Source organism: Moschus berezovskii, chromosome 7 (assembly GCF_049115385.1).
Source record: "Moschus berezovskii isolate FMDL1 chromosome 7, NW_MosBer_1.0, whole genome shotgun sequence".
Lineage (NCBI taxonomy): Eukaryota > Metazoa > Chordata > Mammalia > Artiodactyla > Moschidae > Moschus > Moschus berezovskii.
This window is the reverse complement of record NC_142466.1, coordinates 92,201,399-92,229,091: the sequence shown is the minus strand read 5'-3', so window position 1 is coordinate 92,229,091 and position 27,693 is coordinate 92,201,399. Positions and strand designations below refer to the sequence as shown.

The 27,693-nt window shown below is 41.4% G+C and overlaps 2 protein-coding genes across 3 annotated transcripts in view; one reads left to right on the top strand and one right to left on the bottom strand.

Moving 5' to 3' along the window:
- The window catches only part of FAM120A (family with sequence similarity 120 member A), a 120,500-nt gene extending 116,982 nt beyond the window's left edge, over positions 1-3,518 (bottom strand). For both annotated transcript variants that reach the window (XM_088838147.1, XM_088838148.1), the window contains exon 1: positions 3,045-3,518. In XM_088838147.1, the coding sequence (XP_088694273.1) occupies positions 3,045-3,518 (474 nt within the window). The remainder of the gene's footprint in view (positions 1-3,044) is intronic.
- LOC148777408 (uncharacterized) lies at positions 3,517-10,383 on the top strand. Its single transcript, XM_088838149.1, has 2 exons — positions 3,517-4,548; positions 5,487-10,383. The coding sequence occupies exon 1, from the start codon at positions 3,517-3,519 to the stop codon at positions 4,183-4,185; it is 669 nt and encodes a 222-aa protein (XP_088694275.1). The 3' UTR covers positions 4,186-4,548; positions 5,487-10,383.
- Positions 10,384-27,693: the final 17,310 nt, after the last annotated feature.

Here is a 27,693-nt window from a genome sequence, read left to right as displayed (position 1 = left end):
TTCTGGCATTGCCGGAATTACTTATTTTAGCCATTCTAACAAGTATGTAGTGATATGCCATCATGGTTTTAATTCACTTAACCATTTTAATAGGCATTTTTCTAAAAACCAGTACATGCTGTTTCATTTCCTTAGAGAATGCTGAACATACATTTTCCCCCAAACCATCCTCATGGAGTAAACCATACTACCCCTCAGGGGCTACTTAAGTGCACAGGGTTGTTTTGTTTCTAAAGACGCCCCAGAATTATGTGAGATTTTTACAGCATTTTCTATCTTCTCCCTTGTAAAGTGTCACTTCTTGCTATTAATGGTGCACTTGCCTATGGTAGACTTTCCTCTGCACCCTTTTCTCAAGCTGAGTTTAGAAACAGGTAACTAAGCTTATCAGAATTATATCTGAAAACGAGAGGGCAGTCTACAAGGGAGAAAAGTTGATTCAATAAGGAAACAGAAAGCTGTTTTTTCTTTTTGGATCACTATACCATATTAAAAAGCAGAGACATTGCTTTGCCAACAAAGGTCCGTCTAGTCAAGGCTATGGTTTTTCCCGTGGTCATGTATGGATGTGAGAGTTGGACTGTGAAGAAAGCTGAGCGCCGAAGAATTGATGCTTTTGAACTGTGGTGCTGGAGAAGACTCTTGAGAGTCCCTTGGACTGCAAGGAAATCCAACCAGTCCATTCTAAAAGAGATCAATCCTGGGTGTTCATTGGAAGGACTGATGCTAAAGCTGAAACTGCAATACTTTGGCCACCTCATGCGACGAGTTGACTCACTGGAAAAGAGTCTGATGCTGGGAGGGATTGGGGGTAGGAGGAGACGGGGACAGCAGAGAATGAGATGGCTGGATGGCATCACCAACTCTGTGGACATGAGTTTGAGTGAACTCCGGGAGTTGGTGATGGACAGGGAGGCCTGGCGTGCTGTGGTTCATGGGGTCGCAAAGAGTCGGACACGACTAAGCAACTCAACTGAACTGAACTGATACCAAAACTTCCTGACCTCTCACTTGGCTGCTGAGAAATTTTTAGTAGCTAAATTTCTTAGGCGTTTTCCAAAAAGGTGAGTCTGCCAGGTAAGTGTACAACAGGGAATTGAGTCACTACTATATTAAACTGCAAAATTAACATTATATTGTGATTCTGTACCAGAAATTCAAAGTTTATCTAAAGCAAAGTGATTATACACTCAATTATATCTTGAGTCCAGAAACCTAATTGGAAGTAATGATCTTAATTCTAGTTTCTTACTTACTCACACATTGGTCAAAATTCTAAGCACCTAGCAGGTGAGACATTTATAGGGGCGCAGAGAGAAATATCAAGAAATTTTACAACTAAAAAAGTATATAGCAGTACTTTCAAAAGATACAGACCATGTACAAACACTGAATCTAATCCTAAGTAAAATTTATGATGTTCCTTTGAAAGCCATTTGACTAAAAAGCTCATCGTCTTTTCAGCAGTAAGTAGTTTTCATCTCTGCACAAGACAAAAGTGTTAACACTCAAAGCATCTTCTGGAAGTGGATCACGCTGGGGAATTACACTGTCTTACTTCTCAGAGAGCCCAGGCTCCAGGGCAGAAAATGCCAGCAGCAGTCCCTTGCTCTCACCCGATCTTCCCCAGGGACGCAGGCTAGGTCTCTGCCATATTCACAGACCAATCGCAGCTCTTCCAGCAGCCTCGACCCGCAGACTTAGAAACCCTGTCACCAATTGCATTAGGATCGGGGTGGGACTTCCGCTATCACTTTAGGCTTAACCACCACCATCTCAGCACTGGCAAGAGCAGTCAGGAAGTTCGAATTTCACAAACTTTGGGATCAAGCACAGTTCAAGCAGAAATAATGGAATAACAAACACATTGGAAGGCAGGGTGGCCAAACTCAGAAAAATAAAACAGCCCCCCCCCCAAGAATTGTAAACGAAGAACAATGAAAAACGAAGCAATCCAAACTCAAGTCAAGGGTCACTGGTTTGCATGTTATCTCTGCCCTGGCTGCTAGGTCCTGAAGCACTCCTTGGCCTGAGTTCAGGGAGGAGCCCTCTGCCAAAAGGAGAGCAGAATGCTGGACAGCCAAAGCTCTGATTACCTGAGTGCACAGCCCAAAGTGGTGGAGTTCTTACTGTGCAGAGAGAAATAAATCCTGGAAACTCTGATTCACTGACTTTGCCTGATTCTGGACTACTCTTTTCACATCAGACACACAGAACCAAAGACTTTTTCATGCAGACTAAATCACAGCACTGACAATACTCCATCATGTCAAACTATATGATTCTTTGAAACCCAGCACACAAAAATCCGACAATTTCTCTAAAAACTGTTACCTTACTGGGAACCTGGACCTAGCCCTGCGTTCTCAAGAGAAAGCCAACTCCACAGACCTTGCCCAGGTCGAACCGGGGTGACAGCAGTAGGCAGTGGCTGGAGACCCCTTCCTGCCGCCATCTAGTTCACTTGCTCCCACAAAAAACCTGTTGCTGTTCAAGCCTTCCAAAATCGAAAACCAGCGTCTCATAAAAGTTCAGGTTAGTAATACGCTTGCTTCAAAGTGTGGAGGAATACTCGGGATCTCAGCGAGTGGCACTGCACCTTCCGAGCTTGCAGCTATCCGCTGGTCCTACGGTTCTCGGCCGGCCTGGTGCAGCCGAGGTTCCCAGACCCCGGCACTCGGCAGCCGGCCGGGCTCCAGGCGGCGCGTCCATTTTGCAGGTCAGACCTGGAGGGGAGAGGCGCCTGCGGTCCCCAGACCCCCAAACCCGACCCAGCTCCAACTTCAGACCCTGGCCTGCCCAGAGCCCTACAGACCCAGACCCCAACCGAATTCCAGACTCCGACCCAGGCCTGGACCCTGGCCCCAGACCCCAAACCCGGACTCAGGCCCAGACCCCTGGCCCACCCCTGGTCCCCCAAACTCCAGTCTAACCCCAACCCACCGTCCCCTTAAATTCACGCAGACCTACGCCCGGCCACGATCTCCAACCCCGCCCCCGGCCCACGCGGACCCCAGCCCGCCTGCCCGCCCGGCTGGCCGCACCTTGACGTGGAAGCGGATGAGCGCCAGGCGGATGCAGTGCGCCATGCAGACGGGCGGCAGGAACCAGACCTTGGGCGGCGGGGTGCCCTTGTTCTGGACATGGCTGACGATCTGCTGCGCCGTCTGGCGCTCGTTGCCCTGCCGCTTGACCCACTCGTGCAGCCGCGCCTTCTCAAGCGCGCCGTTGAAGAAGACGAAGAGCTCGATGTTGCCGCCGAAGCAGGCCTTGGCTAGCGCGGCCAGGTAGCCGAGCATGTGGTTCCACTGGCCGCCGCTCACCCAGTCGGTGTAGAAGCCGCCGTAGAGGCGATGCAGGCAGTTGTCGGCGTCCACCAGCAGGCGCAGCGGCGTGTGCGGGGGCCGCTGCCGCCCGCCGCCCACCAGGCTGCCCCGGGCCAGCTTCTGCAGCTCCACCGGCACCACGGCGCTCGGGCAGTGCTTCTCGATGTAGTCCTGGAAGCCCTGCACGCCCATGGCGGCGGCGGCGGCGGCGGGCGCGGGGCGGCGGGGCGGCGGGGCCGGGGGCGGCGGGGCCGTGGCTCGGGCCGGGGCCGGGGCGGCGGGCTCTAGGGGGGGCCGGGCCGAGCCGCGGGCGCGCTCATGGCCGCTGCGGCCGCCATGTGCTGCCGCCTCCCAGGGCCATGGCGGGGAGGGACCTGCGCCGTGCGCCGCTCCAGGCCCAGGCCAAGCTGAGGCGGCCTCGCGCGGGCGGGCGGGCGGCGGCGGCGGGGCGGGGCGGCGCCGGCTGACGTACGCGGGCCGGCGGAAGGGGCGGAAGAGGCGGTGCTGCGAGCTGAGGGGCCGGTGCCCGGCGGGCCAGGACTCGGACTCCGGCTCCCAACTTCGGTCGCAGCCCTGGCGGAGTCCGCGAGGCCCGGCCCGGGGAAAGGAGCTCTCGGGCCCAAGGGACGCAGCTGTGCCTGCGCGAGTTCCCAGGAGGTGTCGGCGCGGTGGCTTCATCTCGTCCCCTTCCTGGTCTCCCAGAGCCGGTCACCGAGGACCACATGCCCGGCTCCAGGATCTGGCCACCCCGGGACGGCCTTATCCCCGGAAGCCGGGCAGGCAGCCCTGTCCCCGTCCACGATCGGCGCCGGCCACCTCCAGGAGGCCGCGTTCGGACCTACGGATCTGGTTGCCCTGAGAGAAGCCTCATCCCGGAAGTCAGTCACCCTCAGGAAGCCCCATCTTCTTCCCGTGTTCCGTTACTCCGAAGAGGCCCTGTTTCGTCCCCAAGGACCGGTCACGCAGAGGAGGCCCTTTCCTGTCCCTGAGCTCGGTCACCCCCGAGAAGGCCTTACTCTCGGGAGTCGGCCACCTGAGGAGTCCCAAGTTCCATCCCCAGGAGCTGGTCACCCTGAGGAGGCCTCAACCCAATCTTGGGATCTCGTCAACTCGAGGAGGCAGCGTTCGTTTTGAGAGCCAATCATCTGAGAAGGCCTAACGCCTGGGGTCTGATCACCCCAAAGAGATCCCGTCCTGGTCCCACAGGGCCAGTCATCCCAAGGTGGGACCAGTGCCCTGGCCGAGGCGGCTGCAGAGGGAAAGGTGGTCAGGAACTGGAAGTCGGGATGTATCTAGGGGGAGGAGTGAGCAGAAGTCCCAAACGGAGAAAGGAGTCAGTTTCTGCGCTGTGTGCCCAAGTGTCCTTACCGGGTTTTAGAAATGATCACCTGCTCTCTCACCTTAATTGCATCGGTATCTTTAACTTGGGAAATAACCCTCCAGACTTTCGGTTGTTCATAAGGAGTAGGGTGGTAATTCTGAGGAAGTTGGGAAAGTGGCAGATTGACCCCACTGCCTGCAGGGTTTACTGCTTCATTGCTTTTTTCGGAGAAATCTAAGAGCCACGTGAGCAGAACCCTCACTGGCGGTTCCCTTTGAGGTAGCAGATCTCCCCCTCCAGATAGATCTGACTCAGCCCAGTCAAAGTGCTTTCACTGTCTGAAGGACCGGATGGCTCCGCTTTTTTGTTTTCACACTAGTAATATTTCATGGCCCAGACACTGAAATGACAATCTATAATGTAATGTACAAGTGGCCTTAGTGTCAGATATCACCAAAGAGACTTTAAAAACAGTAGATCTGTTACAGCACGTGAAATGCCTCCTTTCTATTTGGTTCCAACTGTGAAATATCTATCTTCTCTAACTCTCGCTTTCCCGAGACTGTGCAGCCCCTCCAAAGGAAAATGATTTAAATCCTTCTTGCTCTGGTAGCATCTTCTGAAACAAGGTCCTTTCAGGACTTCTGTCCCAGAGCTCTGCAGTAATTACTTTTTAAATGAGGTTAACACTGTAAATATAGCATGCATCAATAAAATGTTTTTTAAAACAGGTTCACGTCTTATAGAATAAAGCATTTATAAACTCAGAACTCTTAGGAGTTTGGAAGTGGTGTTTTTGCTTACCTCCAACTCTCCTGTCCTTTTCTTTTCTGGAGAAGCCTGTAGAGGAGCAGGCCCAGACAGCAGGTGCAGAGCAGATGGAGCCTGCACCCATGCAGGTTCCAAGAAGCCTCCATATTCTATTGTCCCCACAAAGGCAAGTTGAGTTTTTTCATTTCTTATAACTTCACCTCAAATATAGGCCAGTATGATACATGCATAAGTAAAATGCTCTTAGTATTTTGATAAGTGTTTAATTTTTAAAAAACAGACTTTAGCAAGTTAAGCCACTAATTCATACACAAAGTTAGTGATGAAGCCAGGATCATATGTTATTTAGAAATACAGTTAGTCATTTAAAGCCACATTAAATACTGACACCCAAAATGTTCAAATTTCCTTCTATAATCCACTGTAGCTCACACATTTAGGGGTAGTAGTTTTAATCAGTCATTGTAATTGAATCTATAGCACTGTGCTCCATATTTACTCTTCTATGTACTGTTTTTGTTTTCTTTTAAATGTGCTTGCTTTTAAATACTTTGGTGCCAGTGTCTGGGGTTCTGAGAATTAATTTATTTTCACTTTAAGGCAGTGTAAAGGACTAAGGTTCTGGAATCAGATTACTAAATCTGTCTGGTCCTACCTCTGGGCCCTTGTGTAAATTACTTAAACTTTTAAAACCTTGGTTTCTATCATGTGTAAAATAAGGGTATTAATAGTACTTACCTTCCAGATTTTTATAAGAATTAAATGAGATAATTTGTGTGCTTGCCACACAGCAAATTTTCAATAAATGTTGACTTTTATAACTATTACTTCCACATCCTATAATTGTATCAACTTTATCCTTGAGAACACCTAAGAGTTATCTACTTTTTGAAACTTTAAAATTCATTTTCATAAGTATAAATTCATTTAGGATTATTTTCCTTATTTAAGTATATGTTCTCATTTAAAAAAAAAACTAATTCTCTTATGTTTTGAGTAACATTATTAGTGGCTGGCAAAATGTTTGGCTGACCCATATTTTATATAATCTTCAAATTCAGAAGTTGGTTGAAACTAAATTTTTTAAGTGTCAAGGTAAAAACAAACATCTCTATTTAAAATTTAACAAAATTATAATATCTTCTTGGATTTACAGTATGGTGGCTCAGAGGTTAAAGCGTCTGCCTCCAATGCTGAAGACCTGGGTTCGATCCCTGGGTCGGGAAGATCCCCTGGAGAAGGAAACGGTAACCCACTCCAGTATTCTTGCCTGGAGAATCCCATGGACGGAGAAGCCTGGTAGGTCCACGGGGTCGCAAAGAGTCGGACACGACTGGGCGAGGGAACGGAACGGAGTGTTTGGGGACTTTCCTAGTTCCAACCACCTGGAAAGTCTTTGGACTTTTCACTTAGAACATATGAGAAAACTGTTAATTTCACCAAGAGATTGTCCTGCAAGCAAGAAAAAAAATCTGAAAAATAAAAATGGTAAAAAAGACATGACCCCATGCTTTAAAAAGTTACGATTAAGAGACAAAGAGAACTAGCCCATGGTATGCAAAATTTACCAATATGTGGAAAACCAATGACAGAAATACTTATCTTTAGCTCTTTCACTATTTCAGCCAATTTAGTTTTGATCAATTCATCTACTGCCCGAAGGAGGAAAATATTACTTATTTTATTTATATGATTCTTTCCAAATTAAAGTGTTTTATACTAGAATGATAACTTTAATATTAATATTAAATATTCTTAATATTCTGCTTAGTTGAGACTTCTATCCAGTAATAAGGGGGCTTCCTTGGTGGCTCAGATGGTAAAGACACTGCCTGCAATGCAGGAGACCCAGGTTCGATCCCTGGGTCAGGAAGATCCCCTGGAGAAGGGAATGGCTGTCCACTGCAGTATTCTTGCCTGGAGAATTCCATGGACAGAGGAGCTTGGATGGCTACAGTCTGTGGGGTCACAAACAGTCGAACACGACTAAACAACTAAGCATAGCACATCCAGTAATAAAAGGTTAAGCTTTCAGTGTTTCAAGTAAGGTGATTGAGACCCATGTACTTATTAGCATATATTAGGAGAGCAGCAGGCTGGGGCTAAGCATAAAATGTGTGACCCTGGAAGAGAGCAAATTAATCTCTGCTTGGAATTTGAATGTGTAATGTTTACCTCGCACTAATCTTCTAATTGATTGTCAATTTAAATTACCTGGAAGAGCACACATGTATCTCTGCAGTTTTGAGGATTTTGTTGTCATTGTTTTGGCATTCTGGAATTTAAAACTGCTTTTTGCCTTTAATTATGTGGATTTAATCCTGTTCTCTTCAGAAGTATGAATTCATTTTCTCTTTCAAGTATATGTTGTAGTTTTAAATTGTACATCAATGGGAAAGCATAAGTGAATTTCATTAAGAGCAGATTTCTCAGGCTTTTCAAGAATAAAGGGAGTTTCCAAATGTTTGACTGACAAACATTTGATACAATCAATTGGTTACCATCTCAGCTGAAGAACTGGTTACCATCGCTGTACTCACTTATTACTAATTTTCCCTTCCCTAACTCACAACACGGAGAAGGCAATGGCAAGCCAATCCAGTACTCTTGCCTAGAAAATCCCATGCATGGAGGAGCCTGGTAAGCTGCAGTCCGTGGGGTCGCTACGGGTCGGACACGACTGAGCGACTTCACTTTCACACATTGGAGAAGGAAATGGCAACCCACTCCAGTGTTCTTGCCTGGAGAATCCCAGGGACAGGGGACCCTGGTGGGCTTCCATCTATGGGGTCACACAGAGTCGGACACGACTGAAGTGACTTAGCAGCAGCGGCAGCAACTCACAACAATCGGGAGTTGTTTGGTGTCTGTTCTTTCTAAAATCTGTAAAGAATTGTCTGTGTCCCCTTTCCACCACTGTGGAAATACACAGAGGCATACCCAGCACTTCCTGGGTATCTGAGACCTCTTGCTCTCCACATCAGCCATTACTGACGTGAGAGACTCAGGCATCAGTCTGCCTTGACTCCCACCCTCACTTCTGGGAGCTATGCTGATTACAGCCATGAAATTAAATGATGCTTACTCCTTGGAAGGAAAGTTATGACCAACCTAGATAACATATTAAAAAGCAGAGACATTACTTTGCCAACCAAGGTCTGTCTAGTCAAGACTATGGTTTTACCCGTGGTCATGTATGGATGTGAGAGTTGGACTGTAAAGAAAGCTGATCGCCGAAGAATTGATGCTTTTGAACTGTAGTGCTGGAGAAGATTCTTGAGAGTCCCTTGGACTGCAAGGAGATCCAACCAGTCCATTCTAAAGGAGATCGATCTTGGGTATTCATTGGAAGGACTGATGCTAAAGATGAAACTCCAATACTTTGGCCACCTCATGCGACGAGTTGACTCACTGGAAAAGACTCTGATGCTGGGAGGGATTGGGGGCGGGAGGAGACGGGGACGACAGAGAATGAGATGGATGGATGGCATCACCGACTCAATGGACATGAGTTTGAGTGAACTCCGGGACTTGGTGATGGACAGGGAGGCCTGGCGTGCTGTGATTCATGGGGTCACAAAGAGTCGGACATGACTGAGCGACTGAAGTGAACTGAACTGAAAGAGTAAGTAGACAAACATCCACAGGGATACTTTGGAAGACAACACTCAGCTGGGCATATATTTTCTCATTTGAATAGAAGAACTTTACAGTCATCCCTTAACCTACTGCCTTATGGTATCTTAAAGTTTTGTTTAATTTTTTTTTTTTTTTGCCACACTGTACAATATGCAGGATCTTAGTTCACTGACCAGAGATCAAACCCATGCCCCCTGCAATGGAAGCTAGGAGTCCTAACCACTGGACCACCAGAGAATCCTTCTCTGCCATCCACAATTTATTTAATAAATAAATTTTATTTTTAAATGATATAAATCAAATGAAAATTTTATTTTTTTAAACCAGGAATTTTCATTCATAAGTATAAAACCATTTCAAATTTTAATTATTTAGAGACTGTGCTGTGCTTTGTTATTCATTCATGTTCAACTCTTTGTGACCCTATGGACTACAGCCCACCAGGCTCCTCTGTCCATGGGGATTTTCCAGGCAAGAATACTGGAGTGGGTTGCCATACCCTCCTCCAGGGGATCTTCCCAACCCAAGGATCAAACCCAGATCTCCTGCATTGCAGGCAGATTCTTTACCGACTGAGCTACCAGAGAAGCCCAAGATTACTGGAGTGAGTAGCCTTTCCCTTCTCCAGCGTATCTTCCCAACCCAGGAATCGAACCAGGGTCTCCTGCATTGCAGGTGGATTCTTTACCAGCTGAGCTACCAGGGGAGCCCATTTAGAGACTAGTTATCATTAAATGGTCTGTTGCATTTAAAAAAAATGTTTCTGGAAGGAGCAGTTCTCTCACACCAGAATATGAAAGGCACTCAGGCCTGACAAACGTGGAACACATGAATCCGACTTCCTCCAGGGAATCTGGGGCTTCAGACAGGTGGGAGCACATAGTCATTCTCTGGAAACTGAGCTGAGACTCTCCACACTACTCTACTGCCAAAGGAAAAGATGAGCTTGGTTTTAGAACTACAAGAATGCAAGTGCCACTGAAAGACAGGGAGAAAGTTCTGCCTTAAATGCAGATATCCTCAGGGTGGAGCATTAGCCTGAGCTTGGAAAAGAACTGAAAGCAAAAAACAGCCCTTCCTCCCCTGCTCACTGCCTCCTCCCCATCTTTGCTCTTTGCAGATCCCAGGTAGGTGGTAAAGGCAACACTGGCCCACAATGAGGGACTGGGGCCTCAGAGCTCCATCTTCCACATCAGTGCAACCTGAAATAAGGATTTTGGCACAGTCATGAGACAATACCTGTTAATCTATCTTATAACACATACCTCTAGTTTTGTCAAACCAAGAAGCACTATAAATGTAATATTTTAAAATAAAAATTTCCATGTCACTAAAAAGATTATATACTCAATAATCTCATCCTAACAGTAGTAGTTAGGAACTATCCTAATAGTATAGTTCCTTGAGCTATACTATTCAGTAGAACTTTCTGTAATGAAGGAAGTGAGCTGTCCTAACATAGTAGCCTAGCCATAGGTGGCTATTGAGTATTTGATGTGTATAACTGAGAAACTAAATTTTTAATTTTATTTAAGTTAAACGGACATATGTGACTAGTGCATACTGTAGCAAAAGAGCTTAATTCCTAACTGAGCAGTTGCATCAGTCTGGCCACATATTAGATAATATTTAATGTGTAATTTGTCCCTAACTTGATGGTGAAAAGAATATGGCTCCTTTGGTGTTAATATGGGGAAGCAAGTACATGGATTGACCATGTCACCAAATCTATAGACAATTTCTGAGAAATATATCTGGGTATCTTTAGGAAGGGATAAGAAATGCTGAATTTCCAAAATACACATGTTCACGACCTAAATTATAATACCCCTCCTAAACTCTGTTTAAAAGATATAGATACTATAAAGTGATGCCTTCTGAATCTTTTTTTTTTTTTTTTTGCCTTCTGAATCTTAACCCAGTGATTATATACTGTATCACTGGTGAGCTACATGTCTAAAGGACATGTCCTATTTTATTTGATCCATTTTTCTTTTATTTGCCTTTATTTAACTCAGTGCAAATTTACTTAACTACCATAAGAAATCAGTGTCTATATTTCTTATAAGAAACAGCATGAAACTCCTTGCAGCATCAACACACACCATGACTTTTCTATGACCTACAAGTCTAGAAATCTATGCCAAGTAAGGTTAATTTTTAATAGTTTAATCTACTAAGTAGATGTTTATTTTCATATTTTAAAGTACATGTAGTGACTCAAGTTAATATCTTATTCTCCACAAACTAACAAACTACTAAGAAAAGAAAATAATTACTTGTATTACCAAGAAATATGTTGATTAGTACCAGTGAGAAGATCAGAGAAACATATGCTAAGAGATCATATAAGGAAGAAATTCGTTTTATTTAAACTTTTTCTTTTATATTGGGCTATAGCCGATTAACAATGTTGTAACAGTTTCAAGTGAACAGCAAAGGGACTCAGCCATACATATACATGTATCCAGTTCAGTTCAGTCACTCAGTCATGTCTGACTTTTTGCGACCCCATGGACTGCAGCACACCAGGCCTCCCTGTCCATCACCAACTCCCGAAGCTTGCTCAAACTCATGTCCATCGAATCTGTGATACCATCCAACCATCTCATCCTCTGTCGTCCCCTTCTCCTGCCTTCAATCTTTCCCAGCATCAGGGTCTTTTCCAATGAGTAATTTCTTTGCACCAGATGGCCAAAGTATTGGAGTTTCAGCTTCAGCATCAGTCCTTCCAATGAGTATTCAGGACTGATTTCCTTTAGGATGGACTGGTTGGATTTCTTGCAGTCCAAAGAACTCTCGAGAGTCTCCTCGAATACCACAGTTCAAAAGCATCAATTCTTTGGTGCTCAGCTTTCTTTATAGTCCAACTCTCATATCCATACATGACTACTTGAAAAACCATAGCTTTGAACTAGATGGACCCTTGTTGGCAAAGTAATGTCTCTGCTTTTTAATATGCTGTCTAGGTTGGTCATAACTTTCCTTCCAAGGAGAAAGCGTCTTTTCGGTCACCATCTGCAGTGATTTTGGAGCCCCCAAAATTAGAGTCTGCCTCTGTTTCCCCATCTATTTCCCATGAAGTGATGGGACCAGATGCCATGATCTTAGTTTTCTGAATGTTGAGCTTTAAGCCAAGTTTTTCACTCTCCTCTTTCACTTTCATCAAGAGGCTCTTCAGTTCTTCTTCACTTTCTGCCAGAGTGGTGTCATGTGCATATCTGAGGTTATTGATATATCTCCCAGCAATCTTGATTCTAGCCTGTGCTTCATCCAGCCCAGCGTTTCTCATGACATACTCTGCATATAATGATCAATTCATGATGTACTCTGGGTACATGTATCCATTCTACCCTAAATTCCCCTCCACCCAGGTTGCTGCATTAACACTGAGCATAGTTCCATGTGCTACACAGGAGGTCCTGTTGGTTATCCATTTTAAATATAGCGGTGTGTACATCTATGCATGTACATGTCCATCTAATTTTAAATTGAAGCTTCAAACTATCACTTTCAGCCAAGTTGAAGTAAAGGGACTGCCACCCTCCTACCTGATACAGTAATAACCAAAAACACCCAGACAGCAATGTGAAACAATCGTTCTGTAAACATTGAACATAAGTCAGTGAAGGACAGAGATCCTTTAGAGATGGAAAACAAAAGAGATGAGCCCTACAGGTGACCCATTTCACTGCCTGGTGAAAGTTTCCAGAACATGATGTAAGGAAACAAACCCACAGAACCTGGCAGCCTCCCTAAGTTGAGGGAAAGTAATGGGGAATCGGGACTGAGCAAGATGGCTAAAACTCACAGGGTAGAGTACTGGAAAAAGGAGTGATGTACAGAGAAGACTGCAGAGGTCTGCAGAGACTCCTCCACAAATATTCAGCTAAGAATCAATTAATGAACACGTGTAAACAAGCTACCTGAGGCAGAGGAAAAAGCCCTTGGGAAGGATGAAAGTGTACAGTGCCTGAAGTTCACATGAGGCCAGAAGTAAAGTCATCAGCTGGAGTACTGAAAAGGGTCTTCCCTTAATAGTGAGATAAAATTAACTCTTGACAAGAATTCTGGGATGATAATGGAGTAGGTAGCACCAGAAATCTGTCTTCCACCTAGGCAACAATGGCATTGGCAGACTCTGTCTTATGTAACTAATTTGAAACTATTCAGTCTGTTGAAAACTTGTAACTTCTGGGGATGGCTTGGATAATAAATTTTGGTTGATTTTAATTTTCTTCAGCTCTTAGCTGGCAATAGTTGCTACACATCCCCATTTCCAGACACTGAGCAGTTTACATGCAGCTTGCAGGAGTCAGGGTAGGCAAAAGCAGGGATCTGTGTTCTGGTCGTTGATTGCTTCTTCTGATCATAGAGATGCAGAAAGTCAGTAGCCATTGTTGCTGCACCTCCCCTCACATGCCCCCCAACCAACTCATTGCAAGTCTATCCCCTCAAGCTGAACAGCCTTCTAGGAAATTTACAGGGCCAGGGGCCTTTTCTCCTGCCTTAAATTTTTGCTTTTTCCATTTGGGGGGTCAGACATTAAAGACTAGGACAGAAAAAAAATGCATATATGGAGGAAATTAGAAAGTGACTAAATGTGCTCAAAGAAAGATTTTTAAAGACCTAAGAAGACTTTGTTTTCACACCTTAGTCTGATTCTTGCACAGAGACAGCCTACAACAATTTAAAAAAAATAATCCGTGGGAAATGGTGAGAATCCAGAGTTACTATATTATTATATTCAAATGTCCAGTGTCCATTCAACAAAAACTCAGACAGGGCATACAAAGATTTAGGAAAGTGTGGTCAATTCAAAGAAAAAAGTAATTAAACAGAGTCTGTCCCTGAAATAGACTTAATAGAATATATATTAAACAAATACTTTAAAACAATTGTCCTAAGATGCTCAAAGAACTACCTTATGATCCAGCAGTTCCATTCCTGTGTATATACCTGATAAAAACAAAAATACTAATTCAAAAGATATATGCACCCCAGTGTTCATAGCAGCATTATTTACAGCACCCAAAATATGGAAGCAACCAAAATGTCCACCATCAGGACATTGAATGAATAAAGAAAATATGATGTGTATGTACACTGGGATACTATTCAGCCATTAAAGAAAGCAATGTTACCACTTGGAACAACATAAGTGGACTTGGAGCATATGACGGTAAGTGATATTACTATAAATCAGACAAAGACAAATACTGTATGATATCACTTATATGTGGAATATAATGGAGAAGGCAATGGCACCCCACTCCAGTACTCTTGCCTGGAAAATCCCATGGATGGAGGAGCCTGGTGGATCCGTGGGGTCGCTAAGAGTCAGACAAGACTGAGGGACTTCACTTTCACTTTTCACTTTCATGCATTGGAGAAGGAAATGGCAACCCACTCCAGTGTTCTTGCCTGAAGAATCCCAGGGACGGGGGAGCCTGGTGGGCTGCCATCTATGGGGTCGCACAGAGGTGGACATGACTGAAGCGACTTAGCAGCAGCAGAAGCAGAATATAAAAAAATTTAAAAATTAGTGACAATGGATTAGAGAAAAAGACTAGTGCTTACCATGGGGAGGAGGATTCCCTGGTGGTAAAGAATCAGATGGTAAAGAATCTGCCTGCAATGCAGGAGACCCAGATCCAGGTCCAGTCTCTGGGTCAGGAAGATCCCCTGGAGAAGGGAATGGCTACCCACTCCATGATTCTTGCCTGGAGAGGAGTCTGGCAGGCTATAGTCCATGGTGTTGCAAAGAGTCGGACACAATTGAGCAACTAATACTTTTGCTTTCACCATGGGAAGAGGGAAAGGGGAGGAGCAAGACAGAGATAAGGGATTAAGAAGTAGGGATGGGATGGGGGTAGATGGGAGGAGGGTTCAGGATGGGGGACACACATACACCCATGGCTGATTCATGTAAATTTATAGCAAAAACCACTACAATATTGTAAAGCCTCCAATTAAATAAATTAATTTAAAAAAGAAGTACAAACTACTATGTATAAATTAAATAAGCTACAAGGATATACTGTACAGAACAGGGAATATAGACAAGATTTTATAATAACCATAAATAGAATATGGGTTTCCCTCATAGCTCAGTTGGTAAAGAATCTATCTGTAATGCAGGAGACACAGTTTTTATCCCTGGGTCAGAAAGATCCCTAGGAGAAGGAAATGGGAGTCCACTCCAGTATTCTTGCCTGAAGAATTCCATGGACAGAGGAACCTGGCAGGCTAGAGTCCATGGGGTCACACGAGTTGGACACGACTTAGTGATTAAACCACTACCGCATAAATGGACTATAACCTTTAAAAATTATGAATCACTATGCTGTACACCTGAAACATATACTATTGTAAATCAACTATACCTCAATTTAAAAAGAAACTTCAAAATGCTAATGAAATAATCATGGAAAAATCTAAATATATACACAACATTTATATGAACTTCAGAAGACCTACATTAACCAAAATAACTTTGAAGAAAAAGAGAGAACAGAAATAGAGGACTCACATTACCTAATTTAAAGATTTATTCTAAGTCTAGATTACTTAAAGTAGTGTGATACTGGCATCATGATAAAGAGATCAATTTAACAAGTAGAGAGTCCAGACATAGACCCGCACATTTTGGGTTAATATTCAATAAAGATGCACAAGCAATTTATGGAGGAAGGTAACCTTTTCAAGAAGTGGTGCTTACATAATTGGATATCCATATGGGAGTAAAACAAATAGTTAAGTTTAATCTACATCTCAAGCCATATACAAAAGTTAGCTCAAAAATTAGTAAAAAGAAAAATAATTATTAGACCTAAATGTGCAACTTAGAAGTTTAAAAGGTCTAGAAAGGAACATAAGGGAAAATGTCTGTGATATTTTGTTTTTAAAGATATTTTAGATAGTGCCAAAGGCATGATCTGCAAATGAAAAAATTGAAAATTTAACTTCATCAAAATTAAGAATGTGAACTCTTCAGAAGATACTGTTAACATAATGAAAAGAAAGTTACAGTTGTAGAAAACATTTGTAAATCATGAAAAAATGTGAGTTCATACATACATTCATTAATACATATAATACATAATACTGAAAAATCATTAAGAAAAAAAGGAATGTATAATTTGGGAAATAATTTGATCAGACCCATCACTAAAGAAAATATAGAGCTGACATATAAGCACATGAATGGACGTTCAACATCATTAGTTATTAGGTAAAGACAGAGCCACAATTAAGTGATATCGGGAAATATGGCAGAGTAGAAAGCCCCAGGAATTTGACTGTCCACAGAAATGACATGTGAACTGGAGGGACTGTGTAAGCAACTATTTTGCAACCCTTGTCTATTAGATCTCTTACAGGATCCGGAGGAGTGCTTGATGAAGAAGCTGGTAAATTTAATTTTGGTGAATTTCAGTGACTGCATGGTAGTGGCTACCATGCCTCACACCCCAGCACCCCACAATCCAATGATTCAGTTCCTGGTGCAAATTTCTGGGGCCATGGTGGGGAATATGGATCTTGTCTTCCAAAAACTTGGGATCGTAGGTTTTTTTTTATTGCTAATTATCAAGGGGCTGAGACAGAAGTTAGCCATTGTTTCATCCCCAACGTGCTAAAATGTCTTCCTGATTTGTAGAGGATTTAAAGAGACAGCATCTATGTTTTCCCCTTTTGGGAACCAAATGCTTAAGGATATCTTTATCAGGTTGCACTTTGTCTGCAGAGACAATAGAATAGAAACTTTACTGATCACACACAAGAAGCACATACTTCCAAAAACAGTTTGGAAAAGTTACAATTGTATGGCTTCAGCCTTTAACAAGCGAAATCCAACAATCCCTGATGAGGGACAGAATTGGAATTTTAGAATTCCCACAGCATTAGAGTTCAGTTCAGTTCAGTCGCTCAGTCGTGTCCGACTCTTTGCGACCCCATGAATCGCAGCATGCCAGGCCTCCCTGGCGTGTCCATCACCAACTCCCAGAGTTCACTCAAACTCATGTCCATCGAGTCGGTGATGCCATCCAGCCATCTCATCCTCTATCATCCCCTTCTCCTCCTGCCCCCAATCCCTCCCAGCATCAGGGTCTTTTCCAATGAGTCAACTCTTCGCATCAGGTGGCCGAAGTATTGGAGTTTCAACTTTAGCATCAGTCCTTCCAATGAACACCCAGGATTGATCTCCTTTAGGATGGACTGGTTGGACCTCCTTGCAGTCCAAGGGACTCTCAAGAGTCTTCTCCAACACCACAGTCCCAAAGCATCAATTCTTCGGCACTCAGCTTTCTTCACAGTCCAACGCTCACATCCATACATGACCACTGAAAAAACCATAGTCTTGACTAGACGGACCTTTTTTTGCAAAGTAATGGCTCTGCTTTTTAATATGCTATCTAGGTTGGTCATAACTTTCTTTCCAAAGAGTGAGTGTCTTTTAATTTCATGGCTGCAATTACCATGTGCAGTGATTTTGGAGCCCCAAAAAATAAGCCACTGTGTCCACTGTTTCCCCATCTATTTGCCACGAAGTGATGGGACAAGATGCCATGATCTTAGTTTTCTGAATGTTGAGCTTTAAGCCAACTTTTTCACTCTCTTCTTTCACTTTCATCAAGAAGTTTTTTAGTTCTTCTTCACTTTCTGCCATAAGGGTGGTGTCATCTGCATATCTGAGGTTATTGATATTTCACAACTCAAAACCAGTCTTCAACAACAACAACAACAAAAATACAGCACATAGAAAGAAACAGTAATGTACAACACCTTTAGAGGAATAAGAGTTATACAGAAACCATCCCTGAGGAAGCCCAGACATTTAAGTTATTAATCAAAGACATTAAATTGACTTTCTTAATTTTATTTAAGGAAATCATGGACAGAGAGTTAATGGGAATCAAGAAAATAATGACTGTAAAAAATAAAAATACAAATGAAGATGAAAAATAAGGAGATAGAAGAAACTGAATAGAAATTTTGAAGGTGGAAAGTACAAAAACTAAAATGAAAAATTCTCTAGAGGTGTTCAAAATCAGATTTGAGCAGGCAGAAGAAAGGATAGGTTGAAGATAAGGACAAATGAAATAATAAATTCAAAGAAACAGGACAAAATAATGAATATAAATGAACAAAGCCTGAAGGACTGGTGGGATACCATTAAGTGTTCAACATATGTATTATAGGGCTCCCAGAAGAAGATATTGAGACAGGAATAGGAAGATACGTTTGGCAAAAAAATTCCCAAATCTGATGAAATTCATGAATATATACATCTGAGAAGCTCAACTAACTCCAAGCTGTATATTTATAGACTCTGCACCAAGTTGACCTTGAAAGCAGGAATATAGAAGTTACTCATCACATACAAGTGATTCTCAATAAAATTAACAGACTATTTCTCTCCAGAAAACATAGTGGCCAGAAGACAGTAGGATGACATGTTTAATATCCTAAAGGGGAAAAAAAAGTGTCAGTCAAGAATTCTGTATCTGGCAAAACTATACTTTAACAATGAAAGAGGTATTAAGAAAAATCCCAGGTAAACAAATCTACCATACAAGAAATTACTAAAGAGACTCCTTCAGGATGAAATTAAAGGACACCAGACAGTAACTCTCACACATAAAAATATAAGTATAAGGTCCAGTAATACTGGACTTTTGAATGAATGAAATTGTACATTTCATTTAATTTGTAACTTCCCTTTTTTTCCTAAATAAACTAAATAACAAATGTGTAAAACAATAATTATAAATTCATTTTGAGGGGACTACAATGCATAAGGTGATAATCTGTGATAATAACAACTCAAAGGGTTGAAGCAGAGAACCCAAAAGGAAATAAATGGAGACGTAAGGAAGCAGAATTTTTGTAAATTATGATATACTATTATGTATATTCAAACCATGTGTTTATTAAGTTTAACATAGTAATTGATATCCTCCAAATGCTAACAATGGAAAATTGAGGTACAAAAGCATAAAATATAAATAGCCATGTAACAAAGTAAATACTTGTTTTTCAGTAATCAAATTAAATATAAAAGGATTACTCTTTCCTATTAAAATAAAGGTTTGGAATATTATATTAAAAAAATAGAATCCATCAACATTCTGTTTACAAAATATTCACTTTAGATATGAAGATGAAGCTAATTTTAGGTAAAAGAATGGAAAAAGGTATTCCATGAAAACTCTAACCAAAACTGAACTGACTTGGTTGTACTGTTATTTAAAAAGGTTTCATCATATATTGGGGCTTCCCAGTTGATTTAGTGGTAAAGAATCTGCCTGTCAATGCAGAAGACATGGGTTCGATCCTTGGTCCACTAAGTTCTCCTGGAGGAGGAAATGGCAACCCACTCCAGTATTCTTGCTGGGATAATCCAAAGGACATAGGAGCCTGGTGGGCTACAGTCCATGGGGTCTCAAAGAGTCAGACATGACAGAGTGACTGAGCATGCATCCATCATGTACTGATAACATTTAATACAGCAGTGTGTGTTAGTCACTCAGTCATGTCCAACTTTGCAATCCCATGAGTGGTAGCCCACCAGGCTCCTCTGTCCATGGCATTCCTCCAGGCAAGAATACTGGAGTGGGTTGCTATGCCTTACTCTAGTGTACCTTCCTAACCTAGGGATTGAACCCACCTCTCTAACATTTCCTGCATTGGCAGGCAGGTTCTTTACTACTGGAGCCACCTGGGAAGCCCATATAATACCATACCTGGCCACAAAATAAGTCAATAAATTTTTTAAATATTGAAATCATCTAATGTATGTCTTTTGATCACAATGGAATGAAATTAGAAATGAATAACAGAGGCAAACTGGAAAATTCACAAATACATGGAAATTAAACATACAGGGAAGACTAGCAGACCTTAAGAGGGAAGGACACAGCACCTCGAGAAATGAGGCAGCAGGAAGGATGTGCACTCAGTGCTCAGCAGGATATTGAATCCCTAACAGGAGGGCTGACTGCTTCTAAGCGGGCTGGTTCACCAAGATCAAGCCCTGAGCCTTTGGAGTGGGAGCACTAACTCTCAGACCCTAGAATATGAGAGAACTAACCCTGCTGCTGCTGCTAAGTCGCTTGAGTCGTGTCCGACTCTGTGCAACCCCATAGATGGCAGCTGACCAGGCTCTGCTGTCCCTGAGATTCTCCAGGCAAGAACACTGGAACTAATCCTAGGGAATATCAGATAGTGAGAACTCACACAAACAAAACCACTTGAATACAAGACCCAGCATCAGCCAACCACCAGTAGCACCCTGTGCAGCACACATCATCTAAACAACAAACAAAACAAAATACAAACCCAATCATCAGGAGACAGTATTACCATCTCACTCAGCCTTGCCCCTCAGAAGAAAAACAAACAAACAAAAACTCAGCACAAATCTCACCCTATACAAAGCTTACACAAACCACTGGACCAACTTTAGGAGCTCAGAAACCAAAAGGAAAAAAGAATTCAACCTTCTACAAGGAAAGAATTCAACTTTCCTTGAAGCCTGGGAAAAGGAGAACTCAAACACAATAAGTTTAAAAAAAAAATGAAAAGGCAGAGAAATACTACACAAATGAAGGAACAAACTAGAAACACAGATATCCAAATAAAGAAAGAGGAAATTGGCAAATTACCTGAAAAAGAATTCAAAATAATGATGTAAAGATAATCAAAAATCTTGAAACAAAATGGAGAAAGTATAAGAATCAATTAACAAATACCTAGAAGAATTAAAGAATAAACATACAGAGACAAACAACACAATTACTGAAATTAAAAATACTGTAGAAGGAATCAATAGCAGAATATCTGAAGCAGAAGAACGAATCAGTGAGCTGGAAGATAAAATGGTGGAAATAACTTCTGAAGAGCAGAATAAAGTAAAAAGAATGAAAAGAACTGAGAATAGTCTCACAGACCTCTGGGACAATATCAAATGCACCAACATTCAAATTATAGGGGTCCCAGAAGAAGAAGAGAAAAAGAAAGGCTGTGAGAAAATTTTTGAAGAGATTATAGTTGAAAATTTCCCCAACATGGAAAAGGAAATAGTCAGTCAAGTCCAAGAGGCATGAAGAGTCCCATACAGGATAAACCCAAGGAGAAACATGCAACATACTAATCAAACTAACAAAGACTAAACACAAATAAAGAATATTAAAAGTAGCAAGGGAGAAGCAACAAGTAACATACAAGGGAAACCCCATATGCTTAACAGCTGATCTTTCAGCAGAAACTCTGCAGGCCAAAGGGGAATGGCAGGATATATTTAAAGTACTGATAGGGGGAAATCTACAACCAAGATTACTGTACCCGGCAAAGATCTCATTTAAAATTGATAGAGAAATCAAAAGTTTTTCAGAGAAGCAAAAGTTAAGAGAATTCTGTACCACCAAACCAGTTTTACAACAAATGTTAAAGGGACTTCTATAGTCAAGAAATACAAGAGAAGGAAAAAGATCTACAAAATCAATCCCAAACAATTAAGAAAATGACAATAGGAACATATATATCAGTAATTACTTTAAATGTAAATGGATTAAATGCTCCAACCAAAAGACACAGAGTGGCTGAATGGATACAAAAACAAGACCCATATATATGCTGTCTACAAGAAACCCACTTCAGACCTCAAGGCACATATAGACTGAAAGAGAGGATGGAAAAATATATTCCATGCAAATGGGAAGCCAAAGAAAGCTGGAGTAGCAATCCTCATATAATAGACCTTAAAATAAAGACAAAATAGACCTTAAAATAAAGAATATTACAAGAGATTGGGGGCAGGAGGAGACGGGGACGACAGAGGATGAGATGGCTGGATGGCATCACCAACTTGATGGACATGAGTTTTGAGTGAACTCCAGGAGTTGGTGATGGACAGGGAGGCCTGGCGTGCTGCAATTCATGGGGTCACAAAGAGTCGCATGAGACTGAGTGACTGAACTGAACTGAAGGAAGGATACTTCATAATGATCAAAGGATCAATCCAGGAGGAAGACTTAACAGTTGTAAATATCTATGTACCCAACATAGGAGCACCTCAATACATAAGACAAACACTAACAGACATAAAAGGAGAAACTGACAGTAACACAATAATAGTAGGAGACTTTAATACCCCACTCACACCAATGGACAGAGGAAATACAAGTCTTAAATGATACATTAGATGAGATGGATCTCATTGACATCTTCAGGACATTTCATCCAAATGCGGAAGAATACACCTTCTTCTCAAATGCACATCTTGGTTTAAAAATCAAACCTCAGTAAATTTAAGAAAATTGAAATCATATCAAGCATCTTCTCCAACCACAATGCTATGAGACTAGATACCAGTTACAAGAAAAAACCTGTAAGAAACACAAACACATGGAGATTAAACAATACGTTTCTAAATAACCAACAGGTTACTGAAGAAATCAAAAGGTAAATAAAAAAACTTCTAGAAACAAATGACAATGAAAACATGACAACTCAAAACCTATGGGGTGCAGCAAAAGCAGTTCAAAGAAGGACGTTTATAGCAATACAATCCTACCTCAAGTAAAAAGAAAAACATCGAATAGACAACTTAACTTTACACCTAAAACAACTGGAAAAAGAAGAACAAAAAAACCCAAAAATTAGTAGAAGGAAGGAAATCATAAAGATCCAAACAGAAATTAATGAAAAAGAAATGAAAGAAACAATAGTGAAGATTAATAAAACTAAAAGCTGGTTCTTTGAGAAGATAAAATCGACAAACTTTTAGCCAGACTCATCAAGAAAAAAAAAGAGAGATGAATCAGATCAACAAAATTAGGAATGAAAAAGGAGAGGTTACAACAGACAATGCAGAAATACAGAGGATTATACGAGACTATTATGAACAACTATATGGCAATAAAATGGATAACCTGGAAGAAATGGACAGATTCTTAGAAAAGTTCAATCTTCCAAGACTGAATCAGGAAGAAATAGAAACTATGAACAACCCGATTACAATCACTGAAATTGAAACTGTGATCAAAAATCTCCCAAAAAACAAAAGCCCAGGACCAGATGGCTTCACAGGAGAATTCTACCAAACATTTAGACAAGAACTAATGCCCATCCTTCTAAAAACTCTTTCAAAAACTTGCAGAGGAAGGAACACTTCCAAGCTCATGCTACGAAGCCATCATCACCCCAATACCAAAACCGGACAAAGACAACACAGAAAAAGAAAACTGCAGGCCAATATCACTGATGGACATAGATGCAAAAATCCTCAACAAAATTTTAGCAAACAGAGTTCAGCAACACATCAAAAAGATCATACATCATGATCAAGCTGGGTTTATTCCAGGAATGCAAGGATTCTTCAATATATGCAAATCAATCAATGTAATACACCATATTAACAAATTGAAAGACAAAAACCATATGATAATCTCAATAGATGCAGAAAAAGCCTCTGACAAAATTCAGCACCCATTTATGATTAAAACTCTTCAAAAAAAGGGGATAGAAGGAACCTATTAAACATAGTAAAGGCCACATATGATAAGCCTACAGCAAATATTATTCTCAATGCTGAAAAATTGAAAGCATTCCCCTTAAGATCAGGAACAAGACAAGGGTGTCCACTTTCACCACTATTATTCAACACAGTTCTGGAAGTCCTAGCTATAGCAATCAGAGAAGAAAAAGAAACAAAAGGAATCCAGATCAGAAAAGAAGAAGTAAAGCTCTCACTGTTTGCAGATGACATGATACTGTACATAGAAAACCCTAAAGACTGTATCAGAAAATTGCTAGAGCTAATCTTGAATTTAGCAAAGTTGCAGGATACAAAATCAATACACATAAATCACTTGCATTTCTATATACTAACAATGAAAAATCAGAAAGAGAAATAAAGGAATCAATCCCATTCACCATTGCAACAAAAAGAGTTAGGTATCTAGGAATAAACTTACCTAAAGAGACAAACCACTGCAGGTGCTGATTGCGGCCATGAAATTAAAAGACGCTTGCTCCTTGGAAGGAAAGTTATGACTAACCTTGATAGTATATTAAAAAGCAGAGACATTACTTTGCCAACCAAGGTCCATCTAGTCAAGGCTATGGTTTTTCCCGTGCTCATGTATGGATGTGAGAGTTGGACTGTGAAGAAGGCTGATCGACAAAGAATCGATGCTTTTGAACTGTGGTGTTGGAGAAGACTCTTGAGAGTCCCTTATACTGCAAGGAGATCCAACCAGTCCATTCTAAAGGAGATCAATCCTGGATGTTCATTGGAGGGACTGATGCTAAAGCTGAAACTGCAATGCTTTGGCCACCTCATGCGATGAGTTGACTCACTGGAAAAGACTCTGATGCTGGGAAAGGTTGGGGGCGAAGGAGAAGGGGACGACGGAGAATGAGATGGCTGGATGGCATCACCGACTCTGTGGACATGAGTCTGAGTGTACTCCGGGAGTTGGTGATGGACAGGGAGGCCTGGCGTGCTGTGATTCATGGGGTCGCGGAGAGTCGGACACGACTGAGCGACTGACCTGAACTGAACTGAACTGAACTGAAAGAGACAAAATCAGAGAAGGCAATGGCAAGCCACTCCAGTACTCTTGCCTAGAAAATCCCATGGATGGAGGAGCCTGGGAGGCTGCAGTCCGTGGGGTCGCTAAGGGTCGGACACGACTGAGCGACTTCACTTTCACTTTTCACTTTCACACATTGGAGAAGGAAATGGCAACCCACTCCAGTGTTCTTGCCTGGAGAATCCCAGGGACGGGGGAGCCTGGTGGGCTTCCGTCTATGGGGTCACACAGAGTCGGATATGACTGAAGTGACTTAGCAGCAGCAGCAGCAGCAGCAAAGAGACAAAATAACTGTACACAGAAAATTATAAGACACTAGTGAAAGAAATCAAGAATGGCATAAACAGATGGAGAGATATTCCATGTTCCTAGATAGGAAGAATCAATATTATGAAAATGACTATACTACCAAATACAATCTACAGATTTCATGCAATCCCTATCAAATTACTAATGGCATTTTTCACAGCACTAAAACAAAAAATTTCACAGTTCATATGGAAACACAAAGACCCTGAATAGCCAAAGCAGGAACTTGCCAACAAATGTCTGACTAGTCAAAGCTATGGTTTTACCAGTAGTCATGTGTGGATGTTAGAGTTGGACTATAAAGAAAGCTGAGGGCTGAAGAATCAATGCTTTTGAACTGTGGTATTGGAGAAGACCCTTGAGAGTCCCTCGGACTGCAAGGAGATCCCCAGTCCATCCTAAAGGATATCAGTCCTGGGTGTTCCTTGGAAGGGCTGATGCTAGAGCTGAAACTCCAATACTTTGGCCACCTGACATGAAGAACTGACTCATTGGAAAAGACACTGATGCTGAGAAAGATTGAAGGCAGGAGGAGAAGGGGATGACAGAGGATGAGATGGTTGGATAGCATCACCGACTCAATAGACATGAGTTTGAGTAAACTCCAGGAGTTGGCAATGGTCAGGAAGTCCATGGGGTTGCAAAGGGTCAGTCATGACTGAGCGACTGAACTGAACTGAGCCAAAACAGTCTTAAGAAAGAAGAATGGAGCTGGAGGAATCAACCTTCCTGACTTCAGATTATACTACAAAGCTGCAGTCATTAAGACAGTATGGTACTGGCACAAAAACAGAAATATAGACCAATGGAACAAGATAGAAAGCCCAGAAATAAACCCATGTACCTATGGGTAACTTATTTTTGACAAAGGAGGCAAGAATATACAATGGGGCAAAGACAGCCTCTTCAATAAATGGTGCTGGGAAAACTGGACAACTACATGTAAAAGAATGAAATTAGAACACTGCCTAACACCATACACAAAGATGAACTCAAAATGGATGAAAAACCTAAATGTAAGACCAGAAACTATAAAACTCTTAGAGGAAAACATAGGCAGAACACTTGATGACAGAAATCAAAGCAAGATCCTATGACTCATCTCCTAGAGTAACAGAAATAAAAACAAAAGTAAACAAGTGGGACCTGATTGAACTTAAAAGCTTTTGCACAGCAAAGGAAACTATAAGCAAGGTGAAAAGACAACCCTCAGAGTGGGAGAAAATAATAGCAAATGAAACAACTAACAAAGGATTAATTTCCAAAATATACAAGCAGCTCATACAACTGAATACCAGAAAAACAAACAACCCAATCAAAAAGTGGGAAAAAGACCTAAACAGACATTTCTCCGAAGAAGACATACAAATGGCTAACAAACACATGAAAAGATGCTCAACATTGTTCATTATTAGAGAAATGTAAATCAAAACTACAATGAGATATCACCTCACACCAGTCTGAATGGTCATTATCAAAAAGTCTACAAACAATAAATGCTGGTGAGGGTGTGTAAAAAAGGGTACTTCTTGCACTGTTGGTGGAAATGTAAATTGATACAACCACTATGGAAGACGGTATAGAGATTCCTTAAAAAACTTGCAATAAAAAAACCTTATGGCCCAGCAATCCCACTCATAGGCATATACCCTGAGGAAACCAAAACTGAAAAGGACACATGTATCCCATTGTTCACTGCAGCACTATTTACAATAGCTAGAACATGGAAGCAACCTAGATGTCCATCGACAGATGAATGGATAAAGTTGTGGTACATATACACAACGAAACATTACTCAGCCATAAAAAGGAACACATTTGAGTCAGTTCTAATGAGGTGGATGAACCTAGAACCTATTATACAGAGTGAAGTAAGTCAGAAAGAGAAAGATAAATATCATATTCTAATGCATATATATGGAATCTAGAAAAATGGTACTGAAGAATTTATTGAAAGGGCAACAGTGGAGAAACAAACATAGAGAATAGACATATGGACATGGGGAGAGGGGAGGAGAGGGCGAGATGTATGGAAAGAGTAACATGGAAACTTACATTACAATATGTAAAATAGACAGCCAATGGGAATTTGCTGTATGTCTCAGGAAACTCAAACAGAGGTGGGGAAGGAGATGGGAGGGAGGTTCCAAAGGGAGGGGATATATATATACCTACGGCTGATTCATGTTGAGGTTTGACAGAAAACAACAAAATTCTGTAAAGCAATTATCCTTCAATAAAAAATAAAAAAAAAACAAATAATGATAGTGCTCAAAAAACAAAAAATACAAGCTTAAAGAAACAATGGGTGAAGGAAGAAATAACAAGGAAAATTTAAAAATGCCTTGAAATAAATGAAAATAAAAACACAATGTACAAAACCTCATGGGATTCATCAAAAGCAATGCTAAAGTGGAAATTTATAGTTGTAAATATATATATGTTAAAAAATGAGAAATAAATCAATAACTCTACACCTTAAGAAACTGTAAAAAGAAGAGCAAGCTAAACCCAAAGCTAGCATAATTTCAGAAATAATAAAGAAAATTGACAAAGATTCGGGAAGAAAAAAAAAGACTAAACTACTTAAATCAGAAATGAAAGTGGAGACATTACTACCAGTTTACATAAATAAAAAGAATTATAAGTGATACTATGAACATTTGTATGCCAACAAACTGGATAACCTATTGAACTGAACAAATTTATAGAAACAAACAATCTG